This window comes from Pristiophorus japonicus, chromosome 2 (genome assembly GCF_044704955.1).
Source record: "Pristiophorus japonicus isolate sPriJap1 chromosome 2, sPriJap1.hap1, whole genome shotgun sequence".
NCBI lineage: Eukaryota > Metazoa > Chordata > Chondrichthyes > Pristiophoridae > Pristiophorus > Pristiophorus japonicus.
In genome coordinates, this window is record NC_091978.1 from 140,971,826 (window position 1) to 140,987,303 (window position 15,478).

The 15,478-nt window shown below is 43.8% G+C and overlaps 1 protein-coding gene across 2 annotated transcripts in view; it reads right to left on the reverse strand.

Moving 5' to 3' along the window:
• micu3a (mitochondrial calcium uptake family, member 3a) overlaps positions 1-15,478 on the reverse strand; it is a 341,423-nt gene that overhangs the window by 108,063 nt on the left and 217,882 nt on the right. For both annotated transcript variants that reach the window (XM_070869807.1, XM_070869800.1), the window contains 2 exons: positions 14,450-14,544; positions 6,678-6,849 (listed from right to left, as the gene is read on the reverse strand). In XM_070869807.1, the coding sequence (XP_070725908.1) occupies positions 6,678-6,849; positions 14,450-14,544 (267 nt within the window). The remainder of the gene's footprint in view (positions 1-6,677; positions 6,850-14,449; positions 14,545-15,478) is intronic.

The window sequence follows — 15,478 nt, forward strand, 5'->3', positions numbered from 1 at the left end:
TTCTAGCCAATTTATATGCCTCTTCCTTGGCTTTAACACTATCCTTAATTTTCCTTGTTAGCCATGGTTGAGCCACCTTCCCCGTTTTATTTTTACTCCAGACAGGGATGTACAATTGCTGAAGTTCATCCATGTGATCTTTAAATGTTTGCCATTGCTTATCCACTGTCAACCCTTTAAGTATCCTTTGCCAGTCTATTCTAGCAATTCATGCCTCATACCGTCGAAGTTACCTTTCCTTAAGTTCAGGACCCTAGTTTCTGAATTAACTGTGTCACTCTCTATCTTAGTAAAGAATTCTACCATATTATGGTCACTCTTCCCCAGGGGGCCATGCACAACAAGACTGCTAATTAGTCCCTTCTCATTACACATCACCCTGTCTAGGCTTGAGCTACAAACATGCTGAAATTCTGGCAATGCTGTGGTCAGATTGTTGGTGAGAGAAGTGAAATGATGCTGTTGGGGGTGAGGGTAAATGGAAAGGGGGTGGGGTGGAAGAAGACCCTCTTGGGGAGCCAGGTGTGTGAATGAGCAAAACCTTGTTGCAGATTGGGGGAGCAAGGACAGATTGGCAGAAAGATAGATTGAGCATGGTTGAAAAGGGAGAGGGAGAAGTAACCTGTTGCGACTAAAGAATCTATTTGGGAGAGGAGGCGAAAGAGAAGTAAAAAAAAAAATCATGTTGAGGTAGCAACGCTGACTCTGCTGTAGGAAATGGATTGCTGGCAGAGCTTTGTGCCATGTTATACAGCAATACTGCCTGCATCTGATGCAGAACATTAAAAATGAAATTATAAATAAATATTTAAAATATTGTATGCTAAGTTAAACACAAAAGCTCAGTCCAAATTGAAATTTTAGCAGTTTGCTCAATTGACAACGGAACAGAATTCTAAAGATGGTACTTTTTGCAAGATAAGACTATAAACTTAAAACATAGTGCTAAAGCACTATATGTAATGCTGTCTCTAGTATACAAAATAAACAGATTTTTCTGGTTTCACAAATTTAACTGTCAACACTGCTAACATGTAGCAATTTAAAGCAAATACAATTGTTTGCATGTTTTACCAAGATAGATTAACCTGATCCTTTTATAAACAAAAACAGACGGAATATATCCAAAACATCCCACGCCAGAAGGATTACTTGTAACACCAGCTCTATTGATTTCCATTGATGCATTTACTTACTGCAAGATTTTTCTATTGCTCAGATACTCCACTGATAAGACATTTGTTATCAACAAATGAGGTGATGAGCAATAACACTCTTTACTATTCTGAGCAGCTGAATTCTTTCAAAATATCTCTTCACCTACTGATAACAGCCTCTCAGACATCAATAAACTTTTACCAATAACCTAATCATTGACCAATTAATTCATGAATGGCTTGAAAGGAGGAACACAATTATTTTCTTTTAAAGGGCAATATTGCGGTGACACCATTTTGAAGTGATAAAGTATTTCAGTGATTCTGTAAATTGAAAGACTTTCTGAATATAAATGCGGCACAAGACAAGCAAAATGGATTAAAACATATATATTATTCTATTTTTGCTTGATCATTTTCATAATGGTGGATCATCCTTGAGTGAATATAATGAAACAGAGTTTTATAATGTGGGCATGCTGTGGCTAACACCTCCCAGCAGCACTACCAGAAGTGCTATCCCCTCCATTACAGCAGGCCTTTACTTTCTCTACCTTTCCCCACACCACCTCAATAGTTTTACACATTCCACTACCCAAAGTAAGGCAATGTGACCAATGACTCGTTGTGCTTCATCTGTCAATCCCACATGAGCAAAATAAACTTGTTGTTGCTGCTTTAGTGATGACTTTTATACATTTCAACACTGCACTTCGCTCACTTTCACCAGCCCGTTTTGATAAATGCTTGATGAGCTAGGTGCTGGGTCCTCAACTATTTACAATCTATATTAATGACTTGAATGATGGGACTGAGTGTAATGTAGCCAAGTTTGCTGATGATACAAAGGTGGGTGGGAAAGCAAATTGTGAGGAGGACACAAATAATCTGCAAAGGGATATAGACAGGCTAAGTGAGTGGGCAAAAATTTGGCAGATGGAGTTTAATGTGGGAAAATGTGAGGTTATCCACTTTGGCAGAAATAATAGAAAAGCAAATTATAATTTAAATGGAGAAAAATTGCAAAGTGCTGCAGTACAGAGGGACCTGGGGTCCTTGTGCATGAAACACAAAAAGTTAGCATGCAGGTACATCAAGTAATCAGGAAGGCTAATGGAATGTTGGCCTTTATTGCAAGGGGGGTAGCGTATAAAAGCAGAGAAGTCCTGCTATAACTGTACAGGGTATTGGTACTGCTTACAGTTTTGGTCTCCGTATTTAAGGAAGGATATACTTGCATTGGAGGCTGCTCAGAGAAGGTCACTAGGTTGATTCCGGAGATGAGGGGGTTGTCTTATGAAGATAGGTTGAGCCTATACACATTGGAGTTCAGAAGAATGAGAGGTGATCTTATCGAAACATATAAGATAATGAGGGGGCTCGACAAGGTGGATGCAGAGAGGATATTTCCAGTCATAGGGGAAACTAAAACTAGGGTCATAGTCTCAGAATAAGGGGCCACCCATTTAAATCTGAGATGAGGAGAAATTTCTTCTCTGAGGGTTGTAAATCTATGGAATTCTCTGCCCCAGAAAGCTGTGGAGGCTGGGTCATTGAATATATTTAAGGTAGAGATAAACAGATTGTTGAGCGATAAGGGAGTAAAGGGTTATGGAGAGCGGGCTGGGAAGTGGAGCTGAGTCCATTGTCAGATCAGCCATGATCTTATTGAATGGCGGAGCAGGCTCGAGGGGCCAATGGTCTACTCCTGCTCCTATTTCTTATGTTCTTATGTAAGTCATTGAGCCCTTCGAGCTTGCTCTATCATTCTTAATTAAGCTCTCTCCTTTTAATCCCAATTCCTGACTAATTCTGCATCCATTAATACCCTTATTTCCCAAATAAGTATCCATCTTTATTTCAAAATCCTCAATTGATTTTGCATCTATGGTATTCTAAGGCAGTCCATTCTACATTGTCACAATCCTTTACACAATTTGCTTTTAAGTGGCTTAGGTTGAAATCAAAGATTATTATTTTTTTAATATTCATTTTTGAGATGTTGGCGCTGTTGGTAAGATCAGCATTTATTGCCCATCCCTAATCGCCTTTGATTATGTTCCCTTATTCAGGATTCCTAAATAGAGGAAACCATCATCTGTTCAATTCCATGAATTCCAATTCAAAGCCAATTTTGCTGGGCTGAAATGAGATTTAGCCAAAGCGGACTGGAAACGGCTACTTGAAGGTAAATCAGTGTCAAAGGAGTGGGAGGCATTCAAGGCGGAGTTCCTGAGGGTTCAGAACAAGTATGCTCACTTAAAGCAAAAGGGTGGATTAACAAATCTAGATTCCCCTGGATGTCAAGGGTCAAACAGGATAGAATAAAGAAAAAAAAGAGAGGAGGTTTATGACAGATACTGAAGGCTCAATAATGCAGAAACTCTGGAGGAGTATAGAAAGTGCAGGGGTGCAATTAAAAAGGATATCTGGAAAGCAAAGAGAGAGCATGAACAGATGTTGGCAAGTAAAATCAAGGAAAATCCAAAGAAGTTTTATAAATATATTAAGAGCAAGAGGATAACTAGAGAAACAGTGGGGTCTATTAGAGACCATAAAGGTAATGTGTGTGTGAAGGCAGAAGACGTGGGTATGGTTCTTAATGAATACTTCGCGTCTGTATTCGCAAAAGAGAGGGGCAATGCAGACATTGCGATCAGGGAGGAGGAGTGTGAAATATTAGATGAAATAAAAATGAGAGAGGAAGTATTAAGGGGCTTAGCAGTTTGAAAGTGGATAAATCCCCATCGCCAAACATGCACCATACACAGTTGACATCCCAGCCACCAGTGATTGCTCCCGTCGTTGATGTTGCTTTCCAATTGCAGCTTTACTTCCCTCCCCACTGAATCTATTCTCAGGTTCCCATTCCCCTGCCAAGCTAGTTTAAACCCTCCTCAACAGCACTAGCAAACCCCCGCCGCAAGGATAATAAACCCGGCTCTGTTGAGGTGCAACCCATCCGGCTTGTACAGGTCCCACTTCCCCCAGAACAGTCACAATGCCTCAGGAATCTAAAGACCTCCCTCCTGCACCGTTTCTCCAGCCACGTAATCATCTGCTCTATCCTCCTATTTCTGTACTCACTAGCTTGTGGCACTGGGAGTAATCCAGAGATTACTATCTTTGAGGTCCTGCTTTTTAATCTCTCTCCTAGCTCCCTAAACTGTCTGCGACCTCTTCGAATCCGTGGCCCAACATGGCCAAGAACTCTTCTTCCAACTTGAAGCCGCCTGCCAATAGCAACCAGCATGATATGCTGGCAAACTAATATTGCCGCCATTGAAATCTCTCACTGACCTTGTAAACAATGTATCATGGCACATAAAAGTGCCGTTTGGAACTTGGAGCCTCACGCAGTGTTCTGCGCTCAACCGTAGCAGTCACTGACAACTGCAATATACGATAGCCTCCGTTTAAATATGCCGCCAATGGCGCCTGCTGTCGCCTGTTTTTTTCAGGCGTTTCCTGGGCGGGCATTAAATGAGGCGTTAAGGCCGAAAATTCTACCCAGGGTGCTAGCGCAGCCTTACACGACGATGGATGCAATTGACGTAATCACGCTGAAAGTGGAGGGCGGGGTGGTAAGTTTTTGCACCAACGCAAACCAATAGCTGAATTCTCCGGCCGGGCGCTAAATCTTGGACACCCAGCATCACACTCAAAAACAGCATTTAACGCCCCACCGAGGCGCTAAAAGAGGTGCAAATTAGCCAAAAGTCCAGCAGCATTCTGAAGACCCATCTTTTCAACCATGCTTAGTCATCTCTCTAAACTTCTTTGTGCAGTTTAGCATATGTTTTGCCTCTATAAAGTGCTTTGAAATATTTGTTAAAGGTGTGATTTAAATGCAAATTTGTTAAGGAGAGAAATCCAATTCAAGGTACTCTGAAGGCTAGAAATTCATTATAACTAAGAAATGGGCAGTGTTTAGACTAAAAAAGGTTACATAGCACCATCTAGGCCGCACACAATGTTTGTCTTCACTCCTCATTAAAATGATTGCAGTCATGATTCTAATCTAAAAACTCAAGCTCATTAGCATTACACTGAAAAGATGGACCAATATCGTGGGCTGTCCAAATGCAAGTAATGATTGCCACAAGCTTTTTTCACTATTTAAAGGGGAGTTCCATTGATGCTACGGCACCTCATTCTCACATTGTTGGGTGTGCAGCTGCCTCAACAACCATAAGAAGGACCAGGAGAAGGAGCACTCATTTACAAATCCTGATGGCAGATCTTCGCCCCAGACAGAGAGCCCAAGGTTTTCCGAGGAAACTTTGGAGGCATTGGTTTTAGCGATGGAGAGAAGGCGTCCTGTACCTCCCAGCTGGCAGGAGGCCTCGTCACAAGTCTGCCGGAGTATGTGGAGGGGGTTGGCACATGTCAAGTCCCACACCCAGTGCAAGGGGAAGTTTAACACGCTTACACGGGTGCTCAGGGTGAATGAAGGCTTAAAAAAAATGCTAATCATCATCATCTATACCACAAGCTTCACACACTGCTGAATGCACCAAACCCCCAGCACTCACCCACCAACAATCTCCACCTAGCGACACTCACACCCACATTTAACATCTTGCACACAATGAAAGCTATTCAACTATAGCAGACACAAGGGTCATTAATGATCAAAATTCATGTGATGTGCAATTTATTAATTGTGTTTGGAATAATTTGTGGTTGCTCTGATTTCACCTTTGTGCCCAGGAGGACGCTGTGATATGGCATGAGACAGGGATTGTATGATGGGGATGTGGTGAGCTACGGGGAGCTGAGGTTTTGTTCATGCAAATCTGACTCTGATGAGGTGGTCATGGACAGCCTGTCCACAATGCTGATTGTTTTTTAGCCTCGGCCCTCACTCCTATTCCTCCTCCTCTGGAGGAGGTAATCCCGCAGCCCCCATGACTGTGAGGAAGTGTTGTGAGCAGAAGCCTTTAACAAATAATGAGTGACTTCTGCACTTGAATCAACACACCTTGTCACAAAAAAAACTTGAAATAACCAAAGAAAGCTGTTTCAGTTGCAGGAAGTAGCAAACAGGAAGTTAAACTGCAGAACCATGTTAGTTGCAGCTGTTTGAGGATGGCACCTTTAAATATCGCTGCTGCCAGCCTGCATCCTGCTAGTAGACACCAGCTCTCCCTGTCGTCGTTCTGCACTGTCGTTAAGGTAAGTGGCTATAATGAAATTGGAGATCAGACATCCAGTGTGCGTTGCACATTCACTGACGTCGCAATCTCCATGATGGCGAGATCCCTGGCCATCGAGTTTACCAGCAGTACTACCGGCAACACCGATATGGCTTGCAGCGCTAGAAACGGCAATAGCTGTCAACAACGTTTTAGCTCCATCTTGTGGTGCTAACATGTGGCAAAAACCACACAAATTTCTCCCCCTTCATGCCACGTTTATTAAATTCAGAAAAGTCATTAAATATTAAAGTTTATTTAAAAAATCAGTTAATCAATCTTTGGGGAACATTCTGCAGATCACAAGTAAAAGACCAAATACCTTCTCTTCAGGAATCCTTTGACGAACAGACTCCAGATAACTGCTTGTGTTGTCTACATTTGTGTAACGTAGCAGAATACAAGCAAAATCTTCTTCACTGATTGTGGTCATTCCTTTGGAGTATGAAAGGAATTCAGTCTCCAAAATTTCAGTCTGTATATTATCCATGAACCTAAAATAGTGTTACAAAGACTGATAAATGAGAGAACACAGTCAAAAAATGTTATTTTCCAATTAAAAACTTGGTTGATGGATATTTTGGTGTAGCACAATAATGAAAATTATGGAAAACTGCATTAGTTATGAGTGTTATATATGTATACTTGTATTTACTCTGTACAGCCACCAGAGGGCTCATCCCCTGGAGTCCCAAGGGATCCCATAATCCCTTGGGAGCACAGGTATTTAAGGAAGCTTCACAGGTTGGAGAGGCACTCTGGAGACCTGCAATAAAAGACTACGGTCACACTTTACTTTGAGCTCAGTGTTCAGTCTGACTCTTTCTCCATACACAACAACTGGCGACGAGATACAGATAGCGAACCCAAAGATGCAGAAAACAATGGGCATCCTGGAGAAATTCTCGGGGGGAGATGATTGGGAAACTTTTGTGGAGCGACTCGACCAATACTTCGTGGCCAACGAGCTAGATGGGGAAGACAGCGCTGCCAAACGAAGGGCGATCCTCCTCACCGTCTGTAGGGCACAAACGTATGGCCTCATGAAGAATCTGCTCACTCCAGCGAAACCCAGGGAGAAATCGTACAACGATTTGTGCACACTGGTCTGAGAGCACTTGAACCCGAAGGAAAGCGTTCAGATAGCGAGGTACCGGTTCTACACCTACAAAAGGTCTGAAGGCCAGGAAGTGGCGAGTTATGTCGCCGAGCTAAGACGCCTTGCAGGACATTGCGAATTTGAAGGACATTTGGAGCACATGCTCAAAGACTTTTTTGTACTTGGCACTGGCCACGAAACCATACTTCGCAAACTTTTGACTGTAGAGACCCCAACCTTGACTAAGGCCATAGTGATAGCCCAGGTGTTCATTGCCACCAGTGACAATATGAAGCAAATTTCTCAGCACACAAATGTTGCTACAAGTATGTGAACAAAGTGATGTTGTTTTCAAATCGTAACGTACAGGGCAGGTCACACATACCTGCAGCTACATGTCCGCAGATGTCTCAGAATCCACCATCAAGGGTGATGAATGCAAGGCAATTAACACTTTGTTGGCACTGCAGGGGGTGATCATCGTTTCCATCTATGCCGATTCAAAGAGTAAGTTTGCAAGGGCAGTGAAACAATGGGACACCTCCAACGAGTGTGCAGGCAAGCTGCAAAGCCTGTTAAACCTGCAAACCATGTTGCAGAGGAGGACAGATCCACGGAGGATCACTACGAACCAGAGCCTCAGACTGAGGAGGCAGAGGTACATGGGATGCACACATTCACCATGAATTGTCCCCCGATAATGCTGAATGTTGAACTAAATGGACTCCCGGTGTCAATGGAGCTGGACACGGGCGGGAGCCAGTCCACCATTGGCAAAAAGACTTTTGAAAGGTTGTGGTGCAACAAGGCCTCAAGGCCAGTCTTAACTCCAGTTCGCATGAAACTAAGAACTTACACAAAAGAACTGATTCCTGTAATTGGCAGTGCTACCGTAAAGGTCTCCTACGATGGAGTGGTGCACAAGCTACCACTCTGGGTGGTACCGGGCGATGGTCCCACGCTGCTCGGCAGAAGCTGGAAAGATACACTGGAACTGGGTCGACGTCTGAGCGCTATCGCCTGCTGACGACACTTCGTGTGCCCAGGTCTTAAACAAATTTCCTTTGCTGTTCGAACCAGGCATCGGGAAATTCCAAGGAGCGAAAATGCAGATCCACCTAATTCCGGGGGCGCGACCCATCCATCACAAGGCGAGAGCAGTACCGTACATGATGATAAAAAGGGTAGAGATTGAGCTAGACCGGCTGCAAAGAGAGGGCATAATTTCACCGATCGAGTTCAATGATTGGCCAGTCCTATCGTCCCAGTCCTCAAGGGAGACGGCAACATCAGAATCTGTGGTGATTACAAAGTAACTATCAATCGTTTCTCCCTGCAGGACCAATACCTACTACCAAAGACCGACGACCTCTTTGCAACACTGGCGGGTGGAAAGACGTTCACGAAGCTAGATCTGACTTCAGCCTACATGACCCAGGAACAGGAGGAATCATCGAAGGCCCTCACCTGCATCAACATGCACAAAGGTCTTTTTGTTTATAACAGATGCCCGTTTGGAATCCGATTGGCAGCGGCGATATTCCAGAGAAACATGGAAAGTTTACTGAAATCGGTCCCGCACACCATGGTCTTCCAGGACGACATCTTGGTCACAGGTTGGAACACAATCGAGCATCTGCAGAACCTGGAGGAGATTCTTAGTGGACTCAACCGTGTGGGGCTCAGGTTAAAATGCTCGAAGTGCGTTTTCCTGGAGTCGGAAGTGGAATTCCTGGGAAGGAGGATTATGGTGGACGGCATTAGGCCCACCAACGCGAAGACGGAGGCAAGCAAGAACGCACCGAAACCACAGAACGTGACGGAGCTGTGGTCGTTTCTGGGACTCCTGAACTACTTTGGTAACTTCTTACCGGGTCTCAGCACACTGTTAGAACCACTGCATGTCTTACTACGAAAAGGGGACGAATGGGTTTGGGGCAAAAGCCAAGAAAATGCCTTTGTAAAAGCGAGAAAATTGTTATGCTGAAACAAATTGCTTGTGTTGTATGATCCATGTGAGCATTTGGTACTAGTATGTGATGCATCGTCATATGGCGTTGGGTGTGTATTGCAAAAGCTAATGATTTTGGGAAACTGCAACTGGTTGCTTATGCATCCAGGAATCTGTCTAAGGCTGAGAAAGCCTACAGCATGATTGAGAAAGAAGCGTTAGCGTGTGTCCATGGGGTAAAGAAAATGCATCAATATCTGTTTTGGCTAAAATTCGAATTGGAAACTGACCATAAGCCACTTATATCCCTGTTCTCCGAGAATAAAGGGATAAATACCAACGCATCGGCCCGCATCCAGAGATGGGCACTCACGTTATCCGCATACAACTACGCCATCCGCCACAGGCCAGGCATAGAAAACAGCGCTGATGCTCTCAGTAAGCTGCCATTGCCCACCACGGGGGTGGAAATGGCGCAGCCCGCAGCTCTAGCCATGGCTATGGAAGCATTTGAGAGTGAGCAATCACCTGTCACTGCCCGACAGATCAAAACCTGGACAAGCCAGGACCCCTTATTATCTCTAGTCAAAAGCTGTGTGCTTCACGGGAGCTGGTCCAGTGTCCCAGTGGAAATGCAGGAAGAGATAAAGCCGTTCCAGCAGTGCAAAAATGAAATGTCTATACAGGCAGACTGTCTTCTGTGGGGCAATCGAGTAGTGGTCCCCAAGAAGGGCAGAGACACCTTCATCAATGACCTCCACAGTACCCACCCAGGCATCATAATGAGGAAAGCGATAGTCAGATCCCACGTGTGATGGCCCGGTATCGATGCGGACTTAAGAGTCCTGCGTTCACAGATGTAATACATGCTCGCAGTTAAGCAATGCACCCAGGGAGGCGCCGCTAAGTTTATGGTCTTGGCCCTCCAAACCATGGTCTAGGGTACACGTCGACTATGCAGGCCAGTTCTTGGGTAAAATGTTCCTTGGGGTTGTAGACACTTACTCCAAGTGGATTGAATGTGAGATAATGTCGGCTAGCACGTCTGCTGCCACCACTGAAAACCTGCGGGCCATGTTTGCCACACACGGTCTACCCGATGTCCTGGTGAGCGACAACGGGCCAGGTTTTACCAGTGTGGAGTTCAAAGAATTCATTACCCTTAACGGGATCAAATATGTCACACCTGCCCCGTTTAAACCAGCATCCAATGGTCAGGCAGAGAGAGCAGTGCAAACCATCAAGCAAGGCTTGAAGAGGGTAACTGAAGGCTCACTGCAGATTCACCTATCCCGAGTCCTGCTTAGCTACCGCACGAGACCCCACTCACTCACTGGGATCCCACCAGCTGAACTGCTCATGAAAAGAGGACTTAAGACAAGGCTCTCGTTAGTTCACCCTGATCTACATGAGCAGGTAGAGAATAGGCGGCTTCAACAAAGTGCATACCATGATAGTGCAAATGTGTTACGCGAGATTGAAGTCAATGATACTGTATTTGTATTAAATTATGGCCAAGTTCCCAAGTGGCTTCCCGACACTGTCCTGGCCATCGAGTGGAGCAGGGTGTTTCGGGTCAAACTTTCAAATGGACTCATTCACCGGAAACACTTGGACCAAATCAAACTCAGATTCACGGACTATCCTGAGCAACCCACCTTGGACCCTACCTTTTTTGATTCTCCAACAAACACACCAGTGACAACCAGCACCACGGCTGACCACAAAGCAGCACCCATCATCCACAGCAGCCCAGCAGGGCCCAACACACCAGCAAGGTCAGCTGCACAGCAGCCCAGCGAAGGCCCAACAAATGATTCAACAACACCAGCTTTCACACCGAGATGATCAACCAGGGCAAGAAGGGCCCCAGATCGACTCACATTGTAAATAGTTACAGTATTGACTTTGCGGGGCGGGGGGGGGGGGGGGGGAGGGGCAGTGTTGTTATATATGTACACTTGTATTTAATCTGTACAGCCACCAGAGGGCTCATCCCCTGGAGTCCCAAGAGATCCTATAATCTTTTGGGAGCACAGGTATTTAAGGAGGCTTCACAGGTTAGAGAGGCACTCTGGAGACCTGCAATAAAAGACTATGGTCACACTTTACTTTGAGCTCAGTGTTCAGTCTGACTCTTTCTCCATACACAACAGGTATGCCATGAGCATCTTCCGAGTTATTCAGGTAAAAACATTCTCATAATCACTAGCTGTTTAAAGCACATGCAAATTTGTTATTTTTTACGGTCCATTTACACCTTGTGAATCTGCCAGTCAGAAATACAAAATGTAATTTCAACGTATAGCAAGGATTGTATTTCACCTTTATAGTAAATAACATTAATGTAACATAATGTAGTGGTAAATAATTTCTGCTGTAAACATAGTTTAGAGGACAGGACAGGTGCATTCCAGGAAAATAGCAGAATTAATTTTACTGTGAAAATAATAGACCTGAAATAACAAGAGTATGATTCTGGTGAGGAATCTTGCTTGACAGGAATTCATTTCAGAGAATTGAGCGTAGAGCTCTGTGTATTAGTCGCTGTGTTAGTAATTTCTTGACCATTAAAATTAAACTTCGTAAAATTGTAATTCTCTGTATTGCCCTCCTGTTAAGAAAGTCTCCATACCAGAAGTGGAGTCTCACAATTTTGGAGCTAATGCTAAACGTTTTTGAACATTTGTCTCATATCTGAATCTTCCAAAATAATCTGCAACAAATCACACTCTGTAAACCAGTCTCATTTTGATGACTATGTAAAATTATACCAGAAATGCAAAACTTTAGTTCTGAAGCGAGATTGGAATTACTTTCACTGGAGTAGTGTAGGATTAGAGGAGATTTGATAGTGGCTTTTAAAATTACGAAGGATTTTGATGGGCAGAATAAGGCGGCTATTCCTGCTGGCTGGGGAGTCAGCGACAAGTGGTCATTCACTACGAGAGTGACAAGGAAAGTTGGGAGAAATTATTCTACACGGAGGGCTGTTAAGAGCATGGAATTTTTTATCACAGGATGTGTTTGAGGCAGACATTAGATACATCTTTTAAGGCAAAAGTGAATAAATATATAATGCAGAGGAAGATATAGTACTATGTCATATATAGGCATCTCCATAAATATAGTACAGAGAATAGTAGGATTAGTTTTGGATTGCTAAAGACCCAGGGGGGTTGAATGGCTTCATGTATATACCTTTATGAATTTATAAAATACCAACTGTGATGACTTCTGACACTTTGGAATTTCTACATTGCAAAGTGTGGATTCGCATGTGGGCAGTTAAAGGCGCTGAAATTGAGAACGCTTCAGGAACCTGCCTTAATCCCGACTTCCGCATTTAACTCGGGTTCGTTTCCAGTGCGCCACGGACCCGCTCGCAGAGAGGTGGATGACCTCACTGAAGTAGTTAACAACTCATTGAAAGACCTTCAAGAGGCTTTTTAATCTGAGGTTTCAGCTTTTACAGCTTTTGTATGGGATTCACGAATTTCCTGAAGGGAAGGCGAGAGCTCAGTGGCCATTGTGCGAGTTCATTAAGTGACAGCTGGAAAAAGCACATAAATACACACACTTTATACCTGCTTACTTGGCTTAGGGAAAGACTCTTGCAGACACCATTTTGTGTAGAGATTTAGCTTTCAGGAGTTTGCAACTGATTTCTACAACCTCGGAAGCCACTCTCACTACATTGGAGGATTGCGCCTCTGATCTCCACTTTACCTGGCATCTCTCAGATTAGCATGGGTGCCGCTTATGCTGTTTCACCTTGGACCTTAGATTCGGACCAAGATGAGCCCCAGCACCAACACCAGCAGCAGCAACACCAGCAGCCTTCTTCTCAGTGACCAGATGTTTCACAAGAGAGCGGGGTTCAGTTTAGGGGTGCACCACGCTGGAGGCGATACCCCCAACACAGGATATACAGGCACAGAATGAGCTTCCTGGACATGACTGAACAGCAGTGCTTCAGGAGGCTCAGGCTATCGCACCAGGTCGTGGCAGACATTTGTAGCTTGCTGGAAGAACACCTGCTGCTCAGAGGACCTGATGGACACATCTTAGCAGTGTGTCAAAGTCACCATCACCCTCAACTTCTTCGCCTCAGGCTCCTTCCAGGGATCTGCAGTAGATATTTGCTGGATCCTCGCATAAATGCATCACCCAAGTGACCAATGCCATGTTTCACAAGTACACTTATGTACACTTTGCCACTGATGAAGCCAGTGTTATTGAGTGGACGCTTGGCTTTGCGGCTCTGGCTGGTTTCCCACAGGTGTAGGGCGTCATCAACTGCACACATGTGGCCATCAAGGCACTCATACATCACCAAGGAGCGTTTGTGTGCGGAAAGGCTTCCACTCCCTCAGTGTACAGCTCGTCTACATCCACAAAAAGATTGTGCCTATGTGTGCCAGATTCCCAGGGAGCTGTCATAACTCTTTTGTCCTGCGTCAGTCCACCCTCCCTCAGCACCTCCGAACAGACTTACCGGCTGGCTGTTTGGAAACAAGTGCTATTCACTGAAGACCATGGCTGATGACATCCTTGAGGAGGTCAAGCAATGAGGCTGAAGAGTGCTTTAAATGAAAGCCACATAATGACTAGATGTGTTGTACAGCCAGCAATTGGCATGCTGAAGAAGTGTTCAGATGCCTTCAGTCTGCACCAGCCAAGGTCTCCAGAATGATTGTCGTATTCTTTGCGCTGTACAATATAGCGCAGCAGTGAGGATAGGAGCTGCAGTAGTAGCAAGACTCAGAACGCATAGCCTCTTTGGAGGAGGAGCAGCTGGAACATGAAGAGGAGGAACCCGAGGTGGACGTGGCACCAGCAGCAGTGCATATTGCCTATTACACCTTTGTGCCATGATCAGCCTGAGCTATCGAGTCAAATTTATCTCTGCTTGCAACATCTGTAAATTTACTGTTAAAGTGGCTAAAGAACCATCAACTGTTACTATTCTGCCTGGTTATTCACTTAAAAATTAGCAAGTACAATTAAATCTACATAAGAAGAATTTCAATTTATGACTTACTTGTAAAAGTCATCAAAATTCAGCTCAGCCTTCCCCTTTCTTCCAAAAAAATGCACAAGAAGTGTAGTATCTACAAGAAAACTTTCCTGTACACGCTGTAAAAAAAATAAACAAAAATCACCAGTCATGTTGAACTCTTTAAAAGGTTTATGATTTTAGTATTTCTCTATTTGTAAGTCTGTGCGCTAAGGCTCATTCCAAGAATCAATTTTTTCTTTCGAGCTTAACACTTTCCCTCAAGAACTTTTAACTTTATAAAGCAAATATCTGTTAAAATATTGCTCTTATCTGGTGAGTCTCATTTTGCACCTCTCCCATACCCCTGAACAATTAGTCTCATCTGCAACCCTTCTCTCATCTCTAGTATCCAATCTATCGGTCATAATATTTTGTATCTTTTTCTATTTTATTGATACTATGACCATTACTCCTCTGAACTCTCCCCACTTGTTCCTTCGAAGCTTCAAATACATCTGCCTACATGCGCTCCTCCTCCTTGCATTCCCATTTTGCTGAAATCAAGACTCTTAACTTATTCTTTCATAGTACAACATTTTTCATTTCCTTACCTTGTTCAATCTTCCATTCCTCCTTCAATCTAAAAGCTTTTATAGTCTATTGGTTCTTGACTTAGCTCCTACATTTTTAAAATTTGGTGTTTTCCACAATGTACCTTGACCGTTTACCTTGGTTTCTCAAAAGAAATACTTTTTCCAGTAATTTAACACAAAGAAATGTGAAGTGAAGAATGAGGAGAGGCAATCGAAACTAAATGGTACAATTTTAAAGGGGGTGTACGAACAGAGATACCTGGGGTATATAAATCTTTGAAGGCGGCAGGACAAGTTGAGAAGACTGTTAAAAAACCATATGGGATCCTTGGCTTTATTAATAGAAAAAGAGTAGAAAAGCAAGGAAGATATGCTAAACCTTTATAAAATCATCGTTAGGCCTCAGCTGGAGTTTGTTCAATTCTGGGAACCACATGTTAGGAAGGATATCAAGACCTTGGAGAGTGTGCAGAAGAGA